The sequence below is a fragment of the Merops nubicus genome, unplaced genomic scaffold, assembly GCF_000691845.1.
Source record: "Merops nubicus isolate BGI_N331 unplaced genomic scaffold, ASM69184v1 scaffold46639, whole genome shotgun sequence".
Classification (NCBI taxonomy): Eukaryota; Metazoa; Chordata; class Aves; order Coraciiformes; family Meropidae; genus Merops; species Merops nubicus.
In genome coordinates, this window is record NW_008632796.1 from 21,546 (window position 1) to 43,630 (window position 22,085).

At 42.0% G+C, this 22,085-nt stretch overlaps 1 protein-coding gene across 1 annotated transcript in view; it reads right to left on the reverse strand.

The window, feature by feature from the left end:
* PDIA5 (protein disulfide isomerase family A, member 5) overlaps nucleotides 1-22,085 on the reverse strand; it is a gene marked incomplete at its 3' end in the record, with an annotated part of 42,984 nt that overhangs the window by 19,559 nt on the left and 1,340 nt on the right. Inside the window, exons 3-8 of the mRNA XM_008947994.1 lie at nucleotides 16,282-16,374; nucleotides 14,947-15,007; nucleotides 11,165-11,232; nucleotides 6,351-6,442; nucleotides 6,175-6,246; nucleotides 1,641-1,777 (exon numbers count right to left, since the gene is read on the reverse strand). Coding sequence (XP_008946242.1) covers nucleotides 1,641-1,777; nucleotides 6,175-6,246; nucleotides 6,351-6,442; nucleotides 11,165-11,232; nucleotides 14,947-15,007; nucleotides 16,282-16,374 — 523 coding nt within the window. The remainder of the gene's footprint in view (nucleotides 1-1,640; nucleotides 1,778-6,174; nucleotides 6,247-6,350; nucleotides 6,443-11,164; nucleotides 11,233-14,946; nucleotides 15,008-16,281; nucleotides 16,375-22,085) is intronic.

The following is a 22,085-nucleotide window of genomic DNA, read 5'->3' on the forward strand; positions in this document are numbered from 1 at the left end:
TAGCACAAAACGCCCCTTAGTACAAAACATTAACTAGCTGGAGGCATCCCTTCTCTCCAGTAGATCAGAAAATATTGTTATCCCTAAAATTCTATTATTTGTTTTAGAATGTAAAATTTTTTAAAAAATACACCTAAAAAAAAAAAACGAACAGACCCCTGTTCAGTCTTAAACTAACTTGAATTTAATATAAAACTGTGTGTGTTCACATAGTTCATATAGTCTGTGTTCATTATTTTTAATCTGACTTGCTAAAGATGGAAAGGAGGGAAATCCAGCAGTTACATTTCTGTCTGGCAGCAGCACTTCAGCCAGGCCAACAAGCACACAGCTCCTGAGGAGCAGCAGCCCGTGCTGGCGCTTGCACACCGGGGTGCATGGAAATCTGGGGAAGGAAGGATTTAGCTCACAAAGAATAACTCCTGAGCAAACCAGGCTTCATCAGTTCTGCTACTTGTGTTTTGTTTTTCAGACTAAGTGTTAATCTCCAGTCCCACTGTCATTAGTACAAATAATCCAGTGAACACAGCAACAAAACAACAGTCAGTCACCTGCTTCAGTGGATCAAACCCCCAGACATTTCATCGGGCAAAGGCAAGTCATTATGGTATGTTTTTCCAGTGAGTCTTATGAGCATACCTTCAAAAAAAGGCATTTCAAAACTAACTCCTGCTGGTTTAAAGGGAAGCAGGATTTCAACCTCTGTGCCAAGACCCTCCATATTTTAACTGTGAGCACACAGCCTGTCTCCAGAGCCCTAATCTTCAAATCTATTGCCATAAAAACGAACATCTCACCCAAGTGCAACTGCCAGCACAGCAACAAGAGGAGACAGAAGCTGTGTATCACCCAACATAACAGATTTGAGCCTGAACCTTCCATGGCAGACAAAGAATTGGTAGAACCAGCTACATAGCTGAAAAAAATTTTATCCTAAGTGAACTAAGTGGGTTAACGCACTCTACCCAACAGTGTACAGGAGGATGATGTAGCTGGAACAGCCTTCTGAACACTGCCCAGTGCTTAAGCTAAAACCTCAAGTCATGAAAAAAAATCATTCTCATGAAAAAGGCATTCTCAGCCAAACAGTAAATAATATCACTACTAGCTCTGTATTAGTTTTCAAAAGTCCTGGGGACTTTCTGAACTTAAATCAAGATTTGACATATTTCGGCACAGTACACAATGACAATATGCCCTTACACTGCCAGATAAACTGTGGCAGAGGAGTGAAAAATGCTCAAAATGACACATCAGCAGCCACGAACAAGAACTCAGGAGCTCACAGTTCTCAAGTTGCTCAATCAACCAGAGCTCTGCTTTGAAAGCAAACAACACAGAAGGCAAGCTGAAAATGGGAAATCATACTGTATAAAGATGTCTTCAGACTATTTAAGCTTCATTACACTCTTCAGTTATGTTTTGACTCAGTCTACAATGTGTCACTTCCAGCAGCACATCTCTGTCCTAAATGTGAAGTTCGTAACTTCACAAACACTTCATGTCTTGTGTATTTAACAATCATCGCAAACAAGAAAAGCCTGGACTTTGAGCTCATGGCTCTGAAAGTCATCGTTAGTTTTGTTAGCAGGCATTTGGCTCAAGGTACAGAATAGGGAAACAAAAAACAAGACACTCACATGGTGCATGGAACATCACTAGCACAGATGAATGATCTTTCATAAACTTGTCGAAGTCCTCATCAGTCAGGTGATAAACTACATTTTCTTCATCTGCCCAGGGAGTCTCCGGAGCCTGTGGCTGAGGTGCCTGTGGGCTACAAGACATACAGACACAGCTTGAAAGCAGCTCTCTGGTACTAAGCAGTCATTTTGGCAAGCTGGACTGCAAGGAACCACTCTGTGCAGATGTCCATATATGTATGACACACTGACCCTACTGAACAGCTTCCATAATAGAAAATTATGGAAAATTATAAGCACTGAAACTCAGATGAAACTAGAGGAGGAATCAAAAAATCCACAAGAAGCTCATGAGGACAGATCAGCAATGGAAGGGGATGGAATGAGGAGATAACCAGCCTACTTGGTTATTACATCATAGAAGTCATATGCATTTTCTTTCACCCTCCTCAGGAGAATTCTCCCTCTCTCACAGCATTCACACTCTGTAGTTCACAGGAGCCATTGCAACAGAAAGAAAAGCAGTGAGCAAAACCAGCCAATCTAACCAGAATACTGACAGCATGATTAGGGCTAGCAGGGAATGAAGGAGGGTCAGTGTCAGGACCACAAGCTAGCTACAAAGACTACTTGCCCAAAAGCATACGGTTTTACCCTGAACAACCCCTGTGACCTGGGGAGGCATCATTATGTCCTTACTCAGCAGTGGGCTTGTAGGCCTAATTCAGCAAAGCTACTCAACTGCATGCTTAACCTAAAAATAAGTGACATGTCCTAGTGACTTCACTGTGATTGCACATGAGTTTAACCATCTTCAACGGATCAGAGCCAGAGAAACTGCTCAAGGACACAGTGCCAAATCTGCGAAGTGGACCCAAGGTCCTCTGGACCAGCTCGGTGCTCAACATCTCACTAAACAATTGTTCTTGGCTTTTATTAATGTACATTAAAAAGACAATTTGGCAGATGTGAACTAAACTATGCTAATTACATTTTATTTATTAAAGCAGTGTTCACATAAAGACACCCAAACATACAAACATTTGGAACCAGACTTTGAAGCTATTTTATCATTGCCAGTTATAGTCATGAGCTCCAAATAACCCCCCAAATTCCTCAAATTCTTTGGCAAAGTACAGGTCTGGATGTGACCCTATCTCTGGCGAAAGCAGATTTATCATTTTTTATTAGAATGTATTGTTGTGTTAGTTGCCTGGAACAAGGAATGGCAAACGCATGATAACTCATTTATCCTGCCTTGCTCATTTCTAGGCTGAAAGCCTAGTTTGATAAAAAAAGCAGGACAGACAGAGATTCAGATGGCAATGGGTATGGATCCAAGAATATTAACCAATCCATGCAAGACTGTGATGCACACCTCTACTGCTGCTTATATGACAAACAAACCAAGAAATAAACATCAAAGCAAAGACTGGAGCTGCACTTGGCTGAGAGAGAGTCAGGTCACCATCCACAAGAGTTTACCCTCTTAAAAATTAGCAGACAATCAGTTTGCGTATTGTCAAGCCCGTAAGAGACCAATAACCTGCAGGTAACCTGGCTGAGCAAAGGCTTTCTAGAAAACACCATGACACTTAATGAACTTGGAAAGGGAGTTGAGTAGGGACAGCATGATGAACATGGACATAGTGTCTACAAAGCACTGGCAGAACATGGTGTTTAGCAAGGCCTGGCGTGACCTATTTCATTAAAGCAGGGCACAGGAGGTTTACTCAAATGGCCCAATTTAAAATGCTGTGCATGCTAATAAGCCTATACAGGAGTTGGTAAGAAGCACCTCAAGGCCAGGAGGAAGCAACAAGCACATTCTAAAATGTCATTTAAAACTGAGACAAGGCACATCTAACGCCCGAAAACCAAAAATAGGATGATAGAAGTCTGGAGGAGTTATCAAGAGCTAATTCAATTAAGAACAGAGAACAACTTCTTGATTTAATTGAAAGTCTGGTGCTAAGAAAGAGCCCAAGAGGAATCCATAAAAACAGCAAGACAAACTAAGAGGCTACTGAAGGCAGCACGAAACTGTCTGGCTTGCCGACCATCCAGACTGATACAGCTGTGTACCAGATTAAAAAAAAAAAAAGGAAGAAACAGAACTGTGGTGTGTGCAAGATAGCATCTCTTGCGTTAACACTGCTGCACATTGGAATAAGGCTGGATGATGGTTTCTCTCTATGTCTCTTGAAAACATCTGCAACTCTATAAGATAGTAGCCCATGCCTATTAGGAAGATAAGAGAGGTTAAGTATCTGTAAGACTGATGCATTAGCACACTTCAGCATAAAAAAGCATCACCTTCAATAAGTAATAAAAAAAAAAGGTGTTTTTCTTTTCTTTTTCTAGCAGCTCTTGTTCTGAGAGGAAAGAACACTGAAAACTTTTCCTTTCAATAATTTTAATAATTTTAACCTTCATTAAATTATGTAATTTCCTCACTCCAAAATCTGCATAGATCAACCAGTAAGATTTAGAGGAAAAAACAGAGAAGAGGGAAGAGAAAACAGCTCCTTTACTGCAGCGTGTACCTAGTGTCCACAAAAAACAGGTCATTTCACATGGCTCAAAGTTTGCTGGATTCTCTGTTGAGAATCTGATGATAGTATAAGAGCACGTTGGCTCCCCTCGCCGTGGGCTGCCATGGCCACCCTGGCACTGCCGTGCCCATGCTCTGCAAAACATCATCTTGCATTAGGCTGACTTCCTGACACAATTTTAGTATTATACTATCCTGAAATACAGCCTATACGCCCTGCAGCTATCTAATTACACTTTTTGGCTTCCTAGAGCTATTGCCATATCATTGGACTACTTGTACTGCAGATTCCTCAGAGAAATATAATGTTATGCACATAGCAGACTTACCCCAAATGCAGCTTTAACTGTAAGATCAATTACGGGTAAAATTTAAGCAGGCATAATTTCTCAACGTGGTTTCTTTAAAGATTGTATATTATACAAAATGGGCAAGAAAACCACTGTTCAGATCATCTTTTGGGAAAGTAATAAGCATGCACTAATACTAAGTGAGGACAAACAGCTGTCTTCAGCTCTGGACTGCTGAAATATCAGCCAAAGCCCACAGTGGCTTGTTAGCAGAGATTATCATTGGGAAGAGCTTGCAGCTGTTCTGCTTTGCCTCTAGTAGCTGTGCTCACTTGCTGTCACAGCACTGATATAAAGGCACTGCATATTACAGGGATTATCTGGATATTATGTGGGCAGATGGGGGGAAAAATCACCCCAAACATCTAATGTTTCACATGTGGTAGCCAAGAGATAACCACATCTTTGCAAAACTGAAAAGCATAATAAAGTGCAGGTGATGAAGTCATATCCTTGCTCCAAGGGCTGATCATCTCCCCAGCACTGCTGAAGCTGCCATCTTGATCATTCACATCTGATGGCTTAATGGACTAAATGAGGCTTAAAACTATGGCAAAAATCCCCCTCTTTGATCCACTGGGCAGTGCTTGCCTGCAGTATCTGTGCCTCCTGAGGCTAACAGGAACGCTGCTGCCACTTCATCTGTGGGTTCCAATCCTGAAGCACCCAGCCTGCCACTGCTGAAGACCCTGGGCTACCTGCAACCACATCCACGTTCCCAGCACAGCCCCACTGCTGCAAAGTCTGCTACGCCCTACTATCACAATAGTTTTCAACTGTCTGTTCTTCCCTGTGCATTTGATTTATTACTTTCATTCAAGTTTACTTCTGTGGCTGCAGCAAACAAGGGAGGGTTACAAAGACATCACAATGCCCAAGAGCCAGAGCTAACTGTTAAAGGTTTCTCCATCACCAAGTATCTCAGGTCTCTCCGGCTGCTCTATCAGCTTCACTGACAATGTGCTGATTTGCTCTAGCTGAAAGGCAGCTATCCACACACACACTCATATACTTTTCTGTCTGTCTCTCTCTCAGCTGCTAGTCCCATAGGCTCATTCAGACCCCAAAATATTTATGGCTGCAAATAGCTCTCTTTAGGTAGAATAAAGTGCTTTCAACATCACTTCACGTCATGCCATGAAGCACAGACTTTGTAAAAATGAACAGTAACCTGGGATGCCTTGATCTCCAGTTTATCTCTGCGAGACACTTTAAAGGCTCCAGCTGAAGGCCAAAGAGCCAATGAGAACTGTGCACTTGGTATACATTTTTAATGAAACAACAAAAGTCAGACCTTGTGCAAGTTATTAAGTTCAGGCCCTCAATATCATTGGAAATTTATGTTGGCATTTTTAACGAAACTGAGCTGTGTACATTTGCATTAATTTTGGCCCACAGACAGTCTCCCATTACAGACGAACCGCAGTGGCGAAATGCAAGGCATGCATGCTAAAAACCAAACATGAGGCAATCTCTCTGTACTAGCTTAGCCAGTCTCAGCAGGGTAGTTTTGTTTGCTCTTCTGAGCGGAGGGAATGAGGGAGAGATGGCTGTTCCTAAACCATTACATTCTGTAAATAATGAAGAATACATAAAAAGGTGGAGTGCATGAAGTTCAATGCCTTACTTTTTCAGCCATTCTGCTATATCTGCCGCAGTAGCACCATAATTCTCAAAGTGGAACAGGAACTTTCCTTTCCTGTTAAAGCAACAAAACCAGGTTTAGTCTTTGCCCTGGAAGAGAAGAACATGCAATTATAATTGAGTGTATGATTTCTAAAGTAGTAGCAAAACATCACTGACTCAAAATAGCAGATTGTAGGATATCCCCGGATGTTGTATTCTTCCTTAATCCTCTCAAATTCAGCAGAGTAAACATTCATCCCTGCAAGAACCTGAAAAAACAGAGCATAACTGTATTGAGTCTTATAATACAGCAGGAACGTTACAACTTCTTTTAAAGATTTAAGTAAAAATACAAAGCCCTGGGCAGATTCTGATTTCATTCATACTGCTGTAATGTAAGGGGCTCTCTGTAAAAGGCAGGGAAGGTTTTCTGATTTAGTGCAAGAGGAAACAGCAATATTTGAGTCTAGTTCACAGAAAGCACACACCAATCAGCTTGTCACTTCCTCCTTGCTGGGGAAGCATCTCCATTTCTTTCTATTCACCTAGTAATAGAAACACCTAAAGGGAATTCTCTCGGTCACATTACTTCTGCTCTTTGTATTTGTATTTTAAGCTACAAGCCTAACTAATTTTTTGTGTGTGTTTTTTTTCTTCTGAAAGGACATGGCTTAGTTCAACATCAGCTAGGACCCAAGAAGTTCCACCCTCACCTCCCCAGTTTCCACTCCAGCAACTAACTTATATCTCAGTTAATGTCCAGAAGCTCTAACCAGCAAAGCACTTGCAGGATCCCAGTTCAAAAATGTAGCTACTAAAGGGCAAGGGGCAAAAATGCACTTACTGAATCAGCATTACTTTGAAGTGAAAGTAAAACCTGCCCTATTTGCATGCGCCCAGGAAACACCACATGGAATTTATATGCCTTAAATTTCTTAGCTTAACTCTCATCACAGCCTGTCAGTCAGATAAGAATTAACCTTGTCCTACAGATATCAAAACAGGGGCACAGAAACATAGTAGCCTTTCAGACTAGCAAGTGAAACAAAAAACCTCTCCCTCCCTTTCCTTACCTCTATCTCAACCATCCTCCATCCCAAGAGCCCTTCACCCCAAGCTTCAGGCTCAGGGCTCCTGTGACTTGTCCTGCACCCTGTCCACCTGTCTTCCAGAAATTTCCAACCTGGGGCTGATTCTGAGTTTCTGTGGGTGTCAGATTCACACAGAGGTCATTCTGCTGTCAAACCTTCAACCAGCAAGTTGTTGAGATACCGACTCATGATTAACTTAGTTGAATGGCATTGATGGCTAAATAATTTTAGCAGTAGGGTCTTAATTCAAACCCCTCCCTCTTCCTACACCAAACCCAGGATTTTCTCCTTCCAGATGAAATATCACATCAGAATTTAATACCAGGTTCCTGATGGAAAGCAAACTGCAGAGTAACCAAATGTGCTCAGAGCCAGCATTAAATCTTAAAGCAGAAAATCTTCTTTTGAAGGTCAACCTTTTCTAAAAATGTGCTGGAAAGAAGGAAAAAAGGTAATTTGTTTTCTTTCCCCTACCTTGAGAAAAGATACAGGAAAGCTAGCCGAGAAGACTACAGAAATAGGGCTTACACTGGCTGGCCAAGTCTCTTTGAATTTTGCTTGTAGTTCCAACAACCACATTGACTTAATTCACATGAGATTATCTAGACCCAGTTCTCCCCTTACCTTAACCTCTAAGTTACCACTTGAGGGTAGCTAAATGCAATAGGATCAAAATACAGCAGTTGCTTTACAAAGTGAGAACCAGGTTCATTAACCAATTCCTTCAAACACCAGCCTAACAGATTTCACATTTGCTGTGAACTTCCAGAGGATTTCCTAGGTCTTAAATGGGCATTCTCCACCCATCTCAGATACTCTGTTACAACTTCACTGTGTCCACCCAGTCTACAGTGATTGAAACAAGTCAATAACTTGGATTCCTTCTAGTGTTCATACATTATATGAAAGATAATTAGCAAAAAGCCTATTACTATGGGATTCATTTTTAATGACAACAGTAACAGCTTTACTTGGCCTATAATCACAGAATTATTCCATATCAGGCTCTCAGGGGCCATCAAAATACACCTACTACCAAAAGTCAGGATCCTCCCTCTATATCTAAGCTGCTCCTGCCAGATGTTTAGCTAATTTGCTTTTAGTGAACAACTGACTGACCCTGACTTCAATTTAAGCCCATTACCTCTTGTAATAACCACAACAGACATTAAGATCAGTTTGCTCCTGGCACCTCTACAGTGATATTTGACATATTTCAACACTTACCTGCTCTCCACCAAGCTGCCTATAATCTAAACCAACTCTGAACCTTCTGTCCTGGTTTGAGCTAGAACAGAACTAATTCTGCACATTGATTTTACTTTCCAGCTAAGTCTCTAAAGTGACTGCACTTTTGGAAGTTAACAGCATATTTTTGCAGTCTCTCATTTACTCCCTTTCTCTTCCCCTTTGGGAAGGGAGAGGGGTTAATAGAAAGTGTCTGCCACTCATCTAGTGGCTGGCCCGGCCCTAACCTTTGACACCTTCCTAGCTGGCCATGTCTTCTGGGCTTCTGACCATTCCTGTTCTACAGTGACATCTCCCTTGCTTCAGTTTTCTTGACAGAATTGCTCCAAAATTGCTATCTTACACTGCCACTTGACGCCTTTGTAGAGCCAAGTTTAATGAACGGATTAAATAAAGACTTCCTTCTATTTGATATCTGAAATCTGTGTACGAATTATGCTTCTGAAGTCCCATATTTTTGCCAAAACAAAAAAAAGACAAGCACCAAAGGAGGAAAGTGTATGCTCAAACCAGTCTTTACTGAGAAGAGCATTCTGGCACACTCATGAAGTCTATGGGCATTAAGTAGCTGCTGAAGTGCTTTGCTGACCACCAGTTCCTCCCTGCACTTGGTCCATAGTGCATTGGTGACAGTCACTCACCAGAGCCCAGTCTAGCCACAAACCACGGGAATCTCTCCTGCCAAGGATAAAACAAGCCATCCTCTTCTGATTCAGAGCCCCTTTTTTTCCTTCTCCACTTAGTGTAATGGAATTTCAGGAACTAAATTGAACGTAACCCTGAAAACACCAACCTGTCTTCCTCTCAGCAACAGTACTGGGACAAGAAATAACCAGTTCTCTAGAGAAAACAGCAAACAGGGACAGGTACAGTTCACATTTTCATGACCTAATACTAATAATATACTTCATTTTCCTGCCAATAATCACTTCTGAGCCTGGCACATCCTGACAGCTAATGATAGGTCAGATTAAAAGGCCAAACCTTCAGCTCATCCAACCCAATCAAACTTTCCAGCAAAGTCTGATCTGGAGGTCAACATTGCTCTAAGGTACCCCATGGATTATTTACAATGGGTAGAGCACAGTTAATTTTCGAAATGTCTGTGTACACATCCCACTCAGGAAGCAATTTAGGTCAAATTTAGATGAACAGATGAATGTTCATGACAGACATGGGTAGCAGGGGTATAACTGGACTTTCCTCCAAAGTGATCCTGTACTAAAACCACTCCAGGGCAAAAAGCACCTCTGTCCTGAGCTGCATCAAGCACAAGCACTGCCAGCGTCCGTGCTGTGCTACAGCCCTGGCACTCAGCTACGCAGGATTAGCCTGGATCTACAGAAACTGTGAGGAAGGAAATAAACAGCAATCGATCTGGAATTTACACTCTCACGTTTCAATTTAATAAAACGAGCTGCACGCGGACAAGGGTGGGAAAGTTAGAGGAGAACACAGTGTTCTGCAGTGTGCCTTCTCTGTGCACTGCCTTCTGCAGATGATTCTTTCAGTTCTTAATTCCTGCCCGCCGCACAGCACATGCTCTACCACAGGAGATGGCATTAGAGTGATGTCTGGCTAGACAAAAATGCTCTTGAAATTACCTTCAAGGGTTCTACCATGTCCTAAATAAATCTGAAAAACTCCCACTCATTTCAGCCCTAAGCAAACAAGGATTTAGAGAAAACACTTCTGAAGAACAACCAGTTGGGAGAAGGTTGGGGAGTCTGCCAGCACTCGGTGCGTATGAGCAGCAATAGCCAGAACTGCCCCAGCAGTGAACCAGAGTGCTGCTGCTTTTTCTCACCACACACCACCTCTCCCAAGGAAACCTGTAACCTCAACAATGAATGATCTAACAGGTAGGATCAAACCAAATCCAGCTAAAGCCATGAAACAACAAACCTATTTCTTTGCCACTCATGTATTATTGGTATCATAGAAATTATATATTAAGCACATTAAAACCTTGACTGGAGAAGTTCCTTTCACTTGCTTAAAGAGATCAATAGGCCTTACTAGTACAAAGAGGTAACTAAATAATTGTGACTTCTGTTGATGGATTTTATTACAGTCAAAACTTACTTTCATTTCAATCCGGTATGAATGCTAACTTTGTGGACAGAGTTCTAGTAAAACTGTAAGATTTTATTAATGCTTATGCTCAGTGGCTAGGAGGAAGATCAGCAGCTAATGTAAGGAAATCCCCCTCCTGTGACACTGTGATTCTCCACTAAAGAAGTGGATTAATTACTACTGTAAGGGCATCTTAACTCTGCTAAGAAACATCAGGTCAAAAAGCTGATCAAACCTATCATGGCCAACATTTCTTTATCTTTACCAAAATAAGCTCAAAAGGACTGCAAACTCATCAATTAGATGCTAAACATAAACATAATGGTGTCAGAGTCCATTTTTCCATCACAAAAACTAAACAGGATCTAAAGGGCAAATGAGTTAACACTTCATCCTCCAAAATTTTAAAAATAAAAACTAAGAAAGAATCCTGAAGGAAACTAGAACACAGTCATTCATTTCTGGTTTGTTTCAAATTGCTTAAAAATTTCCACTTGGATAAATATTTGTGGATTTAAATATACAAAAAAAGTGTTAATAGGATTTTTAAAATTTCATATAAATCTTCTCACTTACATATTTACCCTTCAGTTCCGAGGCTGCCTGTTGATAAGATGGCATCATCCTCTTACAAACACCACACCCTGATAAAAAATAAATTGTGTAAGTAATATGCCAACAACTCTATTCAGCCTGTTCTATAGGTTCTGTTCCAAAGCCTATGAAACAATGTTTTTACACTAAAAAAAAACCAAACAAAAACCACCAAAAATGCAAACCAAAATTCTTTATCTGTTTCACAAGGAGGTTACTTCTTACACACTATTTTTGCATGTTTGTCATGCTATTGATTTTTGTATTCATTTTCTGTCCCAGTTTTGGAAAAAATAACAACATTTTATATTCCTCAGGCTCTGAGTTGAGACCAGAGGGCAACGTAAGATGAAAATCGTATATCAAAAGTCAACGGAAGATGTTATGCTTGTGAACTCACATAAAAAGCTTTGTGAATTCCAAGTCTTTAAGGGAGGAGGTACTTCAGATTCATCCCAGCTTAACAAGTCTTTTAAATTAATTTGATAATAATTTCCTGAACACTTTAAACAGACATCAAAAGTTACGCAGTTAATTGAGAGGATGTAACTCAGAAGGAGCAACAGCCCATGTTAGGCACAGTACCTTCATGTGCTGAGGAAAATACAAACTGCAGGTGAGGAAGACTACTAAGGTATAGTCAGAGTGTGCTAAGAGCCATTTAATGACACTCTGGAGCACTAAGCAGATTAGCAGTAGATCACGTTGTAAGCAGCAAGCTTCACTCCTGCCAAGTAAAATACGTGCATGGACATGGAAGGGGCAGGAGAAGAGGCAGCACGTAAGAAAGGAAGCTGCAGCCAAGCACTCCTGACACTTATTATGGAAGCTCTTGGGTCCACCATGGGATAGTAGTCAACATTTTTGTAGGAACTGTTTTTGCAGCCACCAGTTTAGGACCACATCAGCATGCCTGGTAGGAACATCCTTAACTCGGAGGAAAGAGTACTCTTGTTTCTGTGGTCTTTCCACCTCAAATGGCCAGTGAGGTTGTTAAATTAGTGCTGGTCAAACCGATGACTTCTTAGTGGGCACAGACCACTCATTTGAAGCCCACTGAGGTCTTGTAGCTTCATACAAACCACTGGACAGACATCAAAAGATACAAGTTGTTAACACTGTCTTCTGGATCCTCTGTTTCTTCTCTCTTCAGCAGCCTCAGGCTCCAAACTCCCCCAGTCATCAATATCCTGCTCTTCCCCACTTCAACCTCTTACCACTCCCTTCGGGAGCACAGGCACAGAGCATCCTCCTCCACCCAGCCATCACCCTGTTATCCTTCCGTTTCCAGCTCTGCTGCTGCCTCAAAGTCACTGCTCCCAAATCCACTTCAGTACAATCTCTCTTGCCCAAGCATTTCTGGATTACACTGTTCAGCATGCTGTCAAGTCACATATATCCATTTTTAGGTATAAAAGGGTAACCTCAAAACACTAATTTTCTTCAGCTCTTTCTTCTTGTATTTTGTCAGAAAAAGGGGACTTAATTAAACATATCTTAGGTTTTCCACTAGTTAACACCTCCATTTTTAAAGTCGTGTTCTAAATGATGTTATAAATGGCTCTTTTTTGTTGCCAAATCCAGACTGTATGCTGCAGGAGTCGTCTTTGACAGTAAACTACAAATAAATCTGAATGTCTACAAGTATACCTGATTTTTCATATTTAGTGCTGTCTGACTTTATAATAAAAGTCCAAAAGTAGCATGTTTGGTCTCCAAATAGCAGGTAATATCTTCTAAGAAAAGCATGACTTTGCTCTGAGTCATTTTACCCAGACCAAGCGTTCCTGAAATATTAAAGAAACTACATTTAAGTTTGCAGTTGCTTTCATCTCCCTCATTATGCACTGGTACATAATGAAAGAGCTCATTTCCTATGAATCTGCCACAATGAATCTAAAGCCCTTGCTTCCAACAAAGCAGAGAAATAATGCAACTGTCTTCCCTGTAGCTTCCCAGACAAAGCCTCTGATGTCCTCTCGCGCCCATGACCTCCCTCAGTCACCCCTTACAAGTAAAGAAAAGCAGAATTTCCTTTAGTAGCCATCCCTGATTTGCTGCTCCCAGTTATGAAAAGTAACACCTCTGTGTAACCAGTAACTTCAGCTGTCGAAAGCCAATATTTTAATGCAACTGCTGGATGCAGTCTGTCTCCAGTAACATGAGTAAGTGAAGAAAAATTGGACAAGAACCAAGTCAGAAGGTCTGGTATGTTAAATAAAAGATGAGTGAGTTAAGAATGGTGAAATCAGAGGGGGGGAAAAAAAAAAACCACACCCTTACAAGTAGGCTTCCTTCACAGCAGTTTAGAAAGCAGCAAAAGTATTACAGCACTGAAGAATAGCAGGTGTTTTGCCACTTCAAAAGAAGAGAAGCTGGAAGGAGAGTTTCTGGGGGAACCGTTCAAAGAGAACGGATGGTTAGATAAGGCACATTTCAGGAAGAGATTCGGTTGTGGAAAACAATTATTCATGATAGAGGTAAACTGTGAAAGCACTCTGCAGCTGAACTCTCCCCCAAGGGCCAAGCTGCAGGCAGAGCAGGCGTGTCATCTCCCGCTGGTGCTAAGGTGGCAGCAGCAACTGAGAGCCACCACGCCCCACGCTGGGCCACACAGGACCATCCTGCTGCCGAGTCTGAAGGCACAGAGCTGCAACTAATTTAATTAAACGGAAAAACATTCTCCTAGTGATGCATCAGACTACGTCTTGGGCAATTCTGGTCATCCTGACAGTACTCAAACGAGACTAAAAAAGGCAGAATAGCATTTCAGGCAGTAATTATAAGAATAAATACACTGAGAAACACCAGATAATTCTGCCACGGGGCACAGTTTTAAGGAGAATCTGCTAGCAAATTGCCAGGGGCACCTAACATCAATTTCCCTATCAGGGCAGCACTGAAAGGCTTTCCTAGTCCCATGTTCACTCCTTTCTTCTGGCTCCTCTGCTTTCCATATAAGCAACAAATCTGTGCAACACTATTTTGTGTTAAAGAGCCTGAAAGCTTCTCACGTACCAGTCACCAAGAAACACAAAAAAGCAGCTGTAAATCGGCAAAACTAAGGAACAACTGGCCAATGCAATGACAATTTAGCAGCAATACAAGGTCAAAGTCACAAAAGAAATGCAAAGACTCCCATGTGTTCCTGCTGACCACTCTGTGAAATTCCAATTTTATGCAAGTTACTCCTGCCCATGTGGGTCAGAACACCCAGAGTGCCTCCTGGAAGGATCACTGCACTGTTCCCTCTGTCTGCAGTTAAGGAGAACAAATATGGTTTTTTTAACTCCATAGTCTCCTCGGGAGATCTTTTGCTTATGTGGAACCAACTTGTCTTATGCTATGGCCCAAACTGCAAACATTAAAAAGGTATGTGCCTTACCCACTTGCATTTACAGCTCCATACAGGCCAGAGGGCTAGGCACTCTCAGACAGATGTATGAACACTTAGATACTCAGCATAGTGCTTCTGTCTTGTACAACACAAGTCTAGAAAGGACAATGGGTAAAGGAATTTCACGAAGCAGCTGCTTAAAAGAACAATGAGCAAGAGTTATTATCACAAGAGAGAGGCAAGACTAGGAAACAAGTGATGGGCAACCAGGAGAAAACTGAGGACAAACAAGCAAAACACAAGGAGTTGAATGACAAAGGTGGGACCAGATAGTACTAGTGAAGCACAGGTGAGGCTTCTAGTCAGACTTGGACACCTCTCAGTGGAGAAGCGAGAGGGAGGTGGCAGGACATGAAGGGTTACTTACATGGGGCATAGAACATCATCAGAAGAGGTTTGTCTTCCTTCTTCAGAAGTCTTCTCAATTCCTAGTGAATGAAACAAAATAAGACCAACTCTATACCCAAGAACACTGCTTATTATTTGTGTTACAACTTTCAAAAGTTAATATATGTATTCATAGACTATAGGCTCATTTATATCAGGGAACAGAGGTCATCTCTCCTAACAGACAGGTCTTGAGTTTCTTCTCCTTGCTCAATTTTAACTTGAAGGAAGATGACAAAACTTGTTATAGATTCAACTATCTGCTAAATATCCTAGACTGATATTTTGATGAGTTGTGCAAGTTGAATGGCTTGATTTATTCTCACTACAGAACCCCCAACTGGAAACTTTTTCTTCCCTGACTCATCCCAAAAAGCCATGCTCTAATTTTCAAAGTCAGACTCAGTAATGAACAAAACAAGTTCAGTTTCGCACTATGAAACCTTGTTGAAGCTACAAGAAGCCATGAGAAAAGACTTTTCAGTACCATCAGGATAAAGAAACTAGATGAAGTTTTTAAATTTAATGCAACCCTTGGAAGGCTTGTAATAGAGTACAGAGGGTGAACATTAAAAATTAAGCTTCCTACAAAAACTGAATGTCAAAATAACTGCTTCTAATATTAAAAATGAAAGCTAGAAAATTGAAAAGGCCCTTTATGAAATACCAGCTAGAGTCAAATCAATTAAATTTTTAAAAATCTATAGACTAGAAAACGAGTACAAAAGACCAAGCTGATTATATCAGAAAGAATGCAATGGGAAGTTCTGTGGTGGCACTGGGTTTTTAAGGTAGCTTCACTGTATTCGCTGCTTCCCCACTTAACACCAAGAGGACAGTTACTGTACAAGGTTAAGTCAAGCAAGATCTGGATCCCGTTCCATCCTGCTCCAGGCTTCCTGAGATGACCTCAGGCACATGAAGGATTCCAAGGTTTAATGACAACCTGTAGCTGTAAGAGGAGCGTTTTACCTCCTACTTGCATCCTGCAGTGATTGCATCTTGCAAGCTGCTACACTTCTGGGACAAACAAGTCTCTTCCAGCACACCATCCACTACGCTTGGATACTTGCCACGTAGCTGGCAGACTAGTACCATGAACACATGCAAGGAGAGGAGGATGGGAAGCAGGAGACTTTACTCTACAGTTGCCACAATCCACACACTTTGTCAAGTCACTTAAAACAGTTCTGGTGCTTTAAATCTCCCTTTCAAAGAAAGGAAAGAATGGTGCTTCATTTTGAGTTAACACACACATGCTCTTCACTCCATGTATTTATAAAACATACAGAACATCTATATCCAGCTAATGTACCTTTTCACTGTCAACATGCACAACATCTTTGGCTTCAGGATCCTCCTCCCACAGTGGAGCACCTTCTGGATCCTTAAGAAAGGCCACCATAGACTGTAATAAACAGGAAAAAAGCCTTTAAAGCAAAATGAATGGAAACCATGAGACATCCAATCTCAAATCCATGCTGTCATGCAAACCCTATCTACTTAGTGTCTTTGCTTTTCTGCTCATACACTCACCTGCTCTAATGCAGATGAAGACAAATGTACTATCACCGAACCAAGCGAAACGCGGGTGTGTACCTTCCTCATTACTGATATCCCAACTTAGTTTCCATTTCCACTATAAAATTGGGGAAACCAGAGTGGAAGTAGACCTGCACAGAGACAGCAGCTTCAACGACCCTTCAGAGAGCTCCTTCAGTGGTATTAGATCTGCAATACTTCCACAGCTATTCCCTGGCTTAGCAGGAAAGATTCCTCTTTATGTAGAGGTCAGGTTCCCAGGTTCTTCATCATATCTGAGTAACCTCTGAATCAAATAGGACTGGTTGGAAGGCACACTGGTACTTGCTGTGCACAAAACCAAAGAACTCCACACTTCAAGATCAATCTGCTTATTTCATAAAAGGAAGAATAATCCACCAGTAGTTCCCTCTATGATCCATCTATGTAGAAACTACTCAATGGATTTCCAAGTAGTAAGAAAAAAATGCAACAGGAGAAGTAGGAACTGAGATGCCCTGATCCTGCAGCTCCCATATTCAAGCTGAGTACATATGCACACATACTTTGTTGCTGCTTTATCCAACTGACACGCAACCAACTACCTGTTTCAGCAGAACACAGACATTCTTTTTATCATAAGGAAATACTCTCTGATGGTTCTGATTTCAGCCTGAGCCTGAGGGAAACTCCAGCCCTCCAAATCAATGAGATGCTCTCCATGGATTCCAGAAGAGCCACACTGCCCTCCGTTGTAGCTGTACATAGAAGCACAGGCTTGATCACTGTTATCCTCGGACGTCTGCGCTCTAGGAAACATAATACTTGGTATTCTGTGTTCATTCACCTCTCAGACTGACCCAATTTCTTTCTCTGTGGCATTCCTTGTAGCTATGCATCCACTCCCAGACAGGATCTCTGCCACACCAGTAATGTAGTGAGGTCCATGAGGAGCTTCCTTCAGTGTAAGAATGAGTGGATGATGCTGCCACAGCACAAGTGAATTTACTTGGATTTGGAGCAAAGAAAGGTTTCATTAAAGCCTTTTTCAGTCGTTTTCAGGGATATTTTGCCAAGGCAGCTCAAGACTGAAGAGCAGAGCCGAGTATATACTAACATACACCAAGAATACTCACCTAAAAGCCTAGGTCTGTACTCTACCTTCAAGAACAGGCTAGCAACACACCCAGTGACACATGATGCTGAAAATCTCAGACACTTTTGCCACCTCTCTGCCTTTGGTAGGGCTGCTCTGGTACAACATCCCAACAGCTTATCAACAGATAGTGGAGCTCAGCTCATTTTCCTGCGTCTCTGTTGGTACTGCAAGGCTTGGGAGGATTCAGAGCTTAGAATCTCAAGGCTCAGAGATTCATAGCAGGATCCATTTGTTGCATTTATGTTTCTGTCTACTTGCACAGCTAATATTGAAGAGATTCGTCAGATGGCGAAAGGCAGAATATAGTAGTCACTAGACAACGAGCAAAGCCTTTAATGTACACAGTAAGAAGACTACGGGGTGAGGTAGTAGTGTTGGGACCACAAACACTTCAAGGAAAAGAAACTTGTTTTAATATGGCATTCACAAAGAAAGGAGGTAGCTAAGAAGAAAAAATAAAAAGCAGTAGTTTATAATGGAGTTGCAGTTGTAAAAAGCTCTAAAACTAGAGGCATTAACATCCCAAATGATGCTCTAAGACGACAATAATACATGGGAAAAGAGAGAAGACGATAAAACAGTGGAAATGTTCTACATTTGGGAAAGCTACATAAAGTTCTGCTTGCTCTCAGTCTGCACAGACTTCAACTATACACTGGAGAGGAGGAGAGAGGGGGTCAACGTTTTAAACAGCTAATGAGTGCAATTGACTCTGCTAGTTTCAAGAATTCCTGCATGCCAAGTTCAGTCATGTAGAAACAGATGTGGTTAGAGGATGGGGGATTAAAGAGATTTAATTTATCCAGCCTCTCTCTCTCAGCCAAGTCAGAAAAAATTAGATGTGTAATGTCTTCTGGCAGGAGCAGGCAGTACATTGCCTTGCACTCATTACTCCATGCGGTGAAGAGAATTTCCTGTGTTCACATAGGAAAGAACCTCCCTGCAAATAAACCACAGCACTTCCTAATCACAGAAAAGCAGTGCTCCCCAGGCTGCTGGGTGAGACACTAGAGCAAGGTCCAGGCCACAGCAACCCCCATGCTGAGTGAGCTACACTCCTGTCCTGCCATGGCAGGGTCAGGACCTGCTTTGACCCCATGGCACTGAGAGAGCCATGCTGGGCTGTAAACCACAGCCAGCAACCCTGCAGCAGCTTTCAGCCTTACACACTGATGCAGCAGAACACACAATATGGTTTCATCCAGCCTATGCTGCTAAAAGCAAGCAAGTTTTAACCACACAGTAACTAGCTATCATAGATGGACCTAGGTTTTAACCTGAGAAATGTCTGTATTTATGTATATACACAGAGGAACACATCCTTGTACTTTTCACTCCTTTGAAGTACAATACAGTAGGGATGCTAAAAAAAAAAACAAAAACACCTACTTTCCTTGATTACACACGTACAGTCCTTACAACAGTAAACTTGAAAAGGATTCAGTTTACAGCAGGGCCAATTTATTGGGTTAGTCTACTCCCTTTGCTAGTACTGAGCCAATTTGTACTTTAATGAGTTTTCTTCATTTTAGAAACACAGTAAAACTCTCACTGTACTTCATCCTCCAGAAAAGGCTTCATCATGTAATAAGCGCAGCCTGGATACTGACCTTATGGCACTGTTGAAGATCAGGGGACACTGTGGCTGAAGCAATGTATGAACAGACATATCAGTTAAGATCAAAGACCAATCTAATTTTAGGTCCCCAACAGTAACTGACTACACGTACCTGGGGAAACACTGCACTAGTACCAGTCTTACATAGCATACACTGGTACATGCTTTCCATTTCTGGCAAAAAGCAATTAAGTTTATGGATCCTGCACCAGCTGCTGCATTTGGACCTCCAGGCTTGTTAGCCATCAGTGGATCTATCCTTTACGACTATCTAAAACTGTGTTTAAGACTCCTAAATTCTTGGCTTTCACAATATGTAGCTATGAATTCCACAATGTTTTTAAACACTGCAGTTATTTGTTTCAAATCAGCCATCCCAAAATGCCATTCTTTGCACCCAAGTTTGGACAAAAAAAAAAAAAAGTAATCATTCCCTTTTTCAATCTATTCATAGTTCCACAAGTATCTACTGTAATCTCCCTCCACCTATTCTTTTTCCCAAGCCCAAGAACCTTCATGTAAATATTCAAGCCGACTGTGCCCCTGATCATCCTCACTGCCCTCCTGCAGCACTTCTACACCTTCCACTTGATGGGGCAACCAGAATCACATACAGCACACAAGATGAAGGAACCCAATGGGCTCAGACAATGAAATAACATTTCCTCTTCTATTCTGTTCCTTTCCTAATCATTCAGCTTTTAAACACTGAGGCAAAAGCAGCCTCAGTGGTATGCTTATTAAGCAGAGGGCCATTATCTTCAAGCCAGCCGCTGTCCTGACTGGTAACACAAACCCCACTGCAGTACGAACTGCTGCATTACTCCAGCGTAGCTGGAGCTGTGTCCTCTCCTCCCCCTCTCCTGTTCATTACCCTGCAAGTTCCTACTTTCATAGTGACAACCCTTGGTATCCTCTGCCACAAAGAGATGGAAATATTTTTTTAAAAACTACTCCTAATAGTTCTGTATTACTGAACTTTGTTATCTTGCAGCCCACCTCCCTTTATCAGATACCCTAACCAGTGCAAATCCCAACACAGGTCTCAGCAGCAGGAGGGTCTGAGGGCTAACTTCCTCCCACTGTGAACATTGAGCTTTCCTTTATTCCTCATTTTTCTAACAGTAAAACCACAAGGGCATCTCTGCTAATTACATAAGGGTTTAGTTAATTTAAGAAATGAAAAGCTTGTCTCAAAAACTCGCGTACACTATCAGCTGGATCAGCCACATCTAGGAAATTGCTGATTACTTCAGAAGAATTCTTTTGCAGTTCTTCAGAGCTGTGTCCATCACTCTCCAAAATGCCATATATATATATATATATTATATATATATATTAATATGTCTGCTGGATGCCTGGAAAGAAGATCCGATGTTTATTGCCACAAGCTTGCTGAATGATGTGAAACAAATCCTTTAATCTCCCTGTTCTTCAGTGTGTCCACCTGTCCATAAAATGAGTGTGATACCCTACATAATTGTGTTGCTCTGCTGCTTGCTGTTTGTAATGTACTGTGGGATTCCTCACAAATACAGCTGAGACAGAGAAAGAAAGGTCACTGCCTTACAAGAAGAAAACAGGGAGAAGAGGTATAGAGGGAGAAAAGACAGAAAATACTCAGGCAGCTGTGCACAGCAGAACAAGTAAAGACTCATCTGAATTATCTGATGCCTGTCCAGCTCTGATACACTGTCTAACCTGTAAATTGTTAGCAGCTGGCTTCACAGGGGCTGTTAAACTAGGAAAACCTAGAGCTCCTAGAGTGAGGATCTCCTCCGCCTGCACTGGCATCCCACTTCCCTGTCCATGGAATGCTGCTTCCTTCTCCCCAGCAGCCAGGGCAAAAGGGAAGGGGGAAATGCTCATCACAAAACAGGAACTGAAGGAATAAAAGGCATGGTTTCTGTTGTGCTGTGATTGCCTCTTAGCCCAACACTGCCTGGAGCTCTGCAGGTGCATTCCAAATGATCCAATCTGTAAAGAAGAGTCACAGCACATATTCCTGGTTGCAGCACTTCACGGAGGGCAGGAAAGACATGCCATGGATTGCTCAAACCACCCAAATTTAGGCAAATAACAAGCGTCCCTTGCCTAACCACCCATCAAGAGGGGAAAAAACATCACCAGGTGCATTTCCTCAATAAGTACAGAAGGAGCTTCAGGGACCTACTGATGAGGCTGCATATCTAATATTGCCCTTCCCAGTGCCAGGCAAGATTTATACTGCTGATGGGAAGATACACAGTTCTGCTCTACCCACCTCAGGCAAATCCTGCACAGTGCCCCAAGAACTGGCTGAATTTGAGCCTGGGTGGGACTCCGAGACAGTCCTCCCATGAGCTACCCTACAACTCTGTAAAAGGAAGGTCCAGAGCAAGTGTGCTTAGGAATGACCACTCTGACGGGCTCAAGTTCATGCAGCACCTCACACAGGCTTTCCTCCATCCCAGGCCAAATCCCTGAACAAGCCAGAAAGAAGAGAAACAGGAAGTGGGCATCAGAGCTGGACAGAATTCACTTCTGGAAGCCAAGTCATCAAAGGGCTGCAGCCTCACGTGAGGATACTCCCAGTGCTTCACCAGAGCTTCTCAGAAGAAGACCGCAGACTTTCAGCCTGCTTACTGTGCTTTTAGCGTGACATTTCCAGTCACCAAGATCTACATATTTGTCTCTTGTCTTCTTCCTTCCATTGCCCTCACAGAACATTGCTTTCTGTTGCTTTGTGTCAAGGTTTGCAGGAGAAGGAGGAAGGCAGTTTTACTCCGGCTGCACTCAGGGCATATCCACAGGAACTGTGATTCAATAATCAAATAAAAGA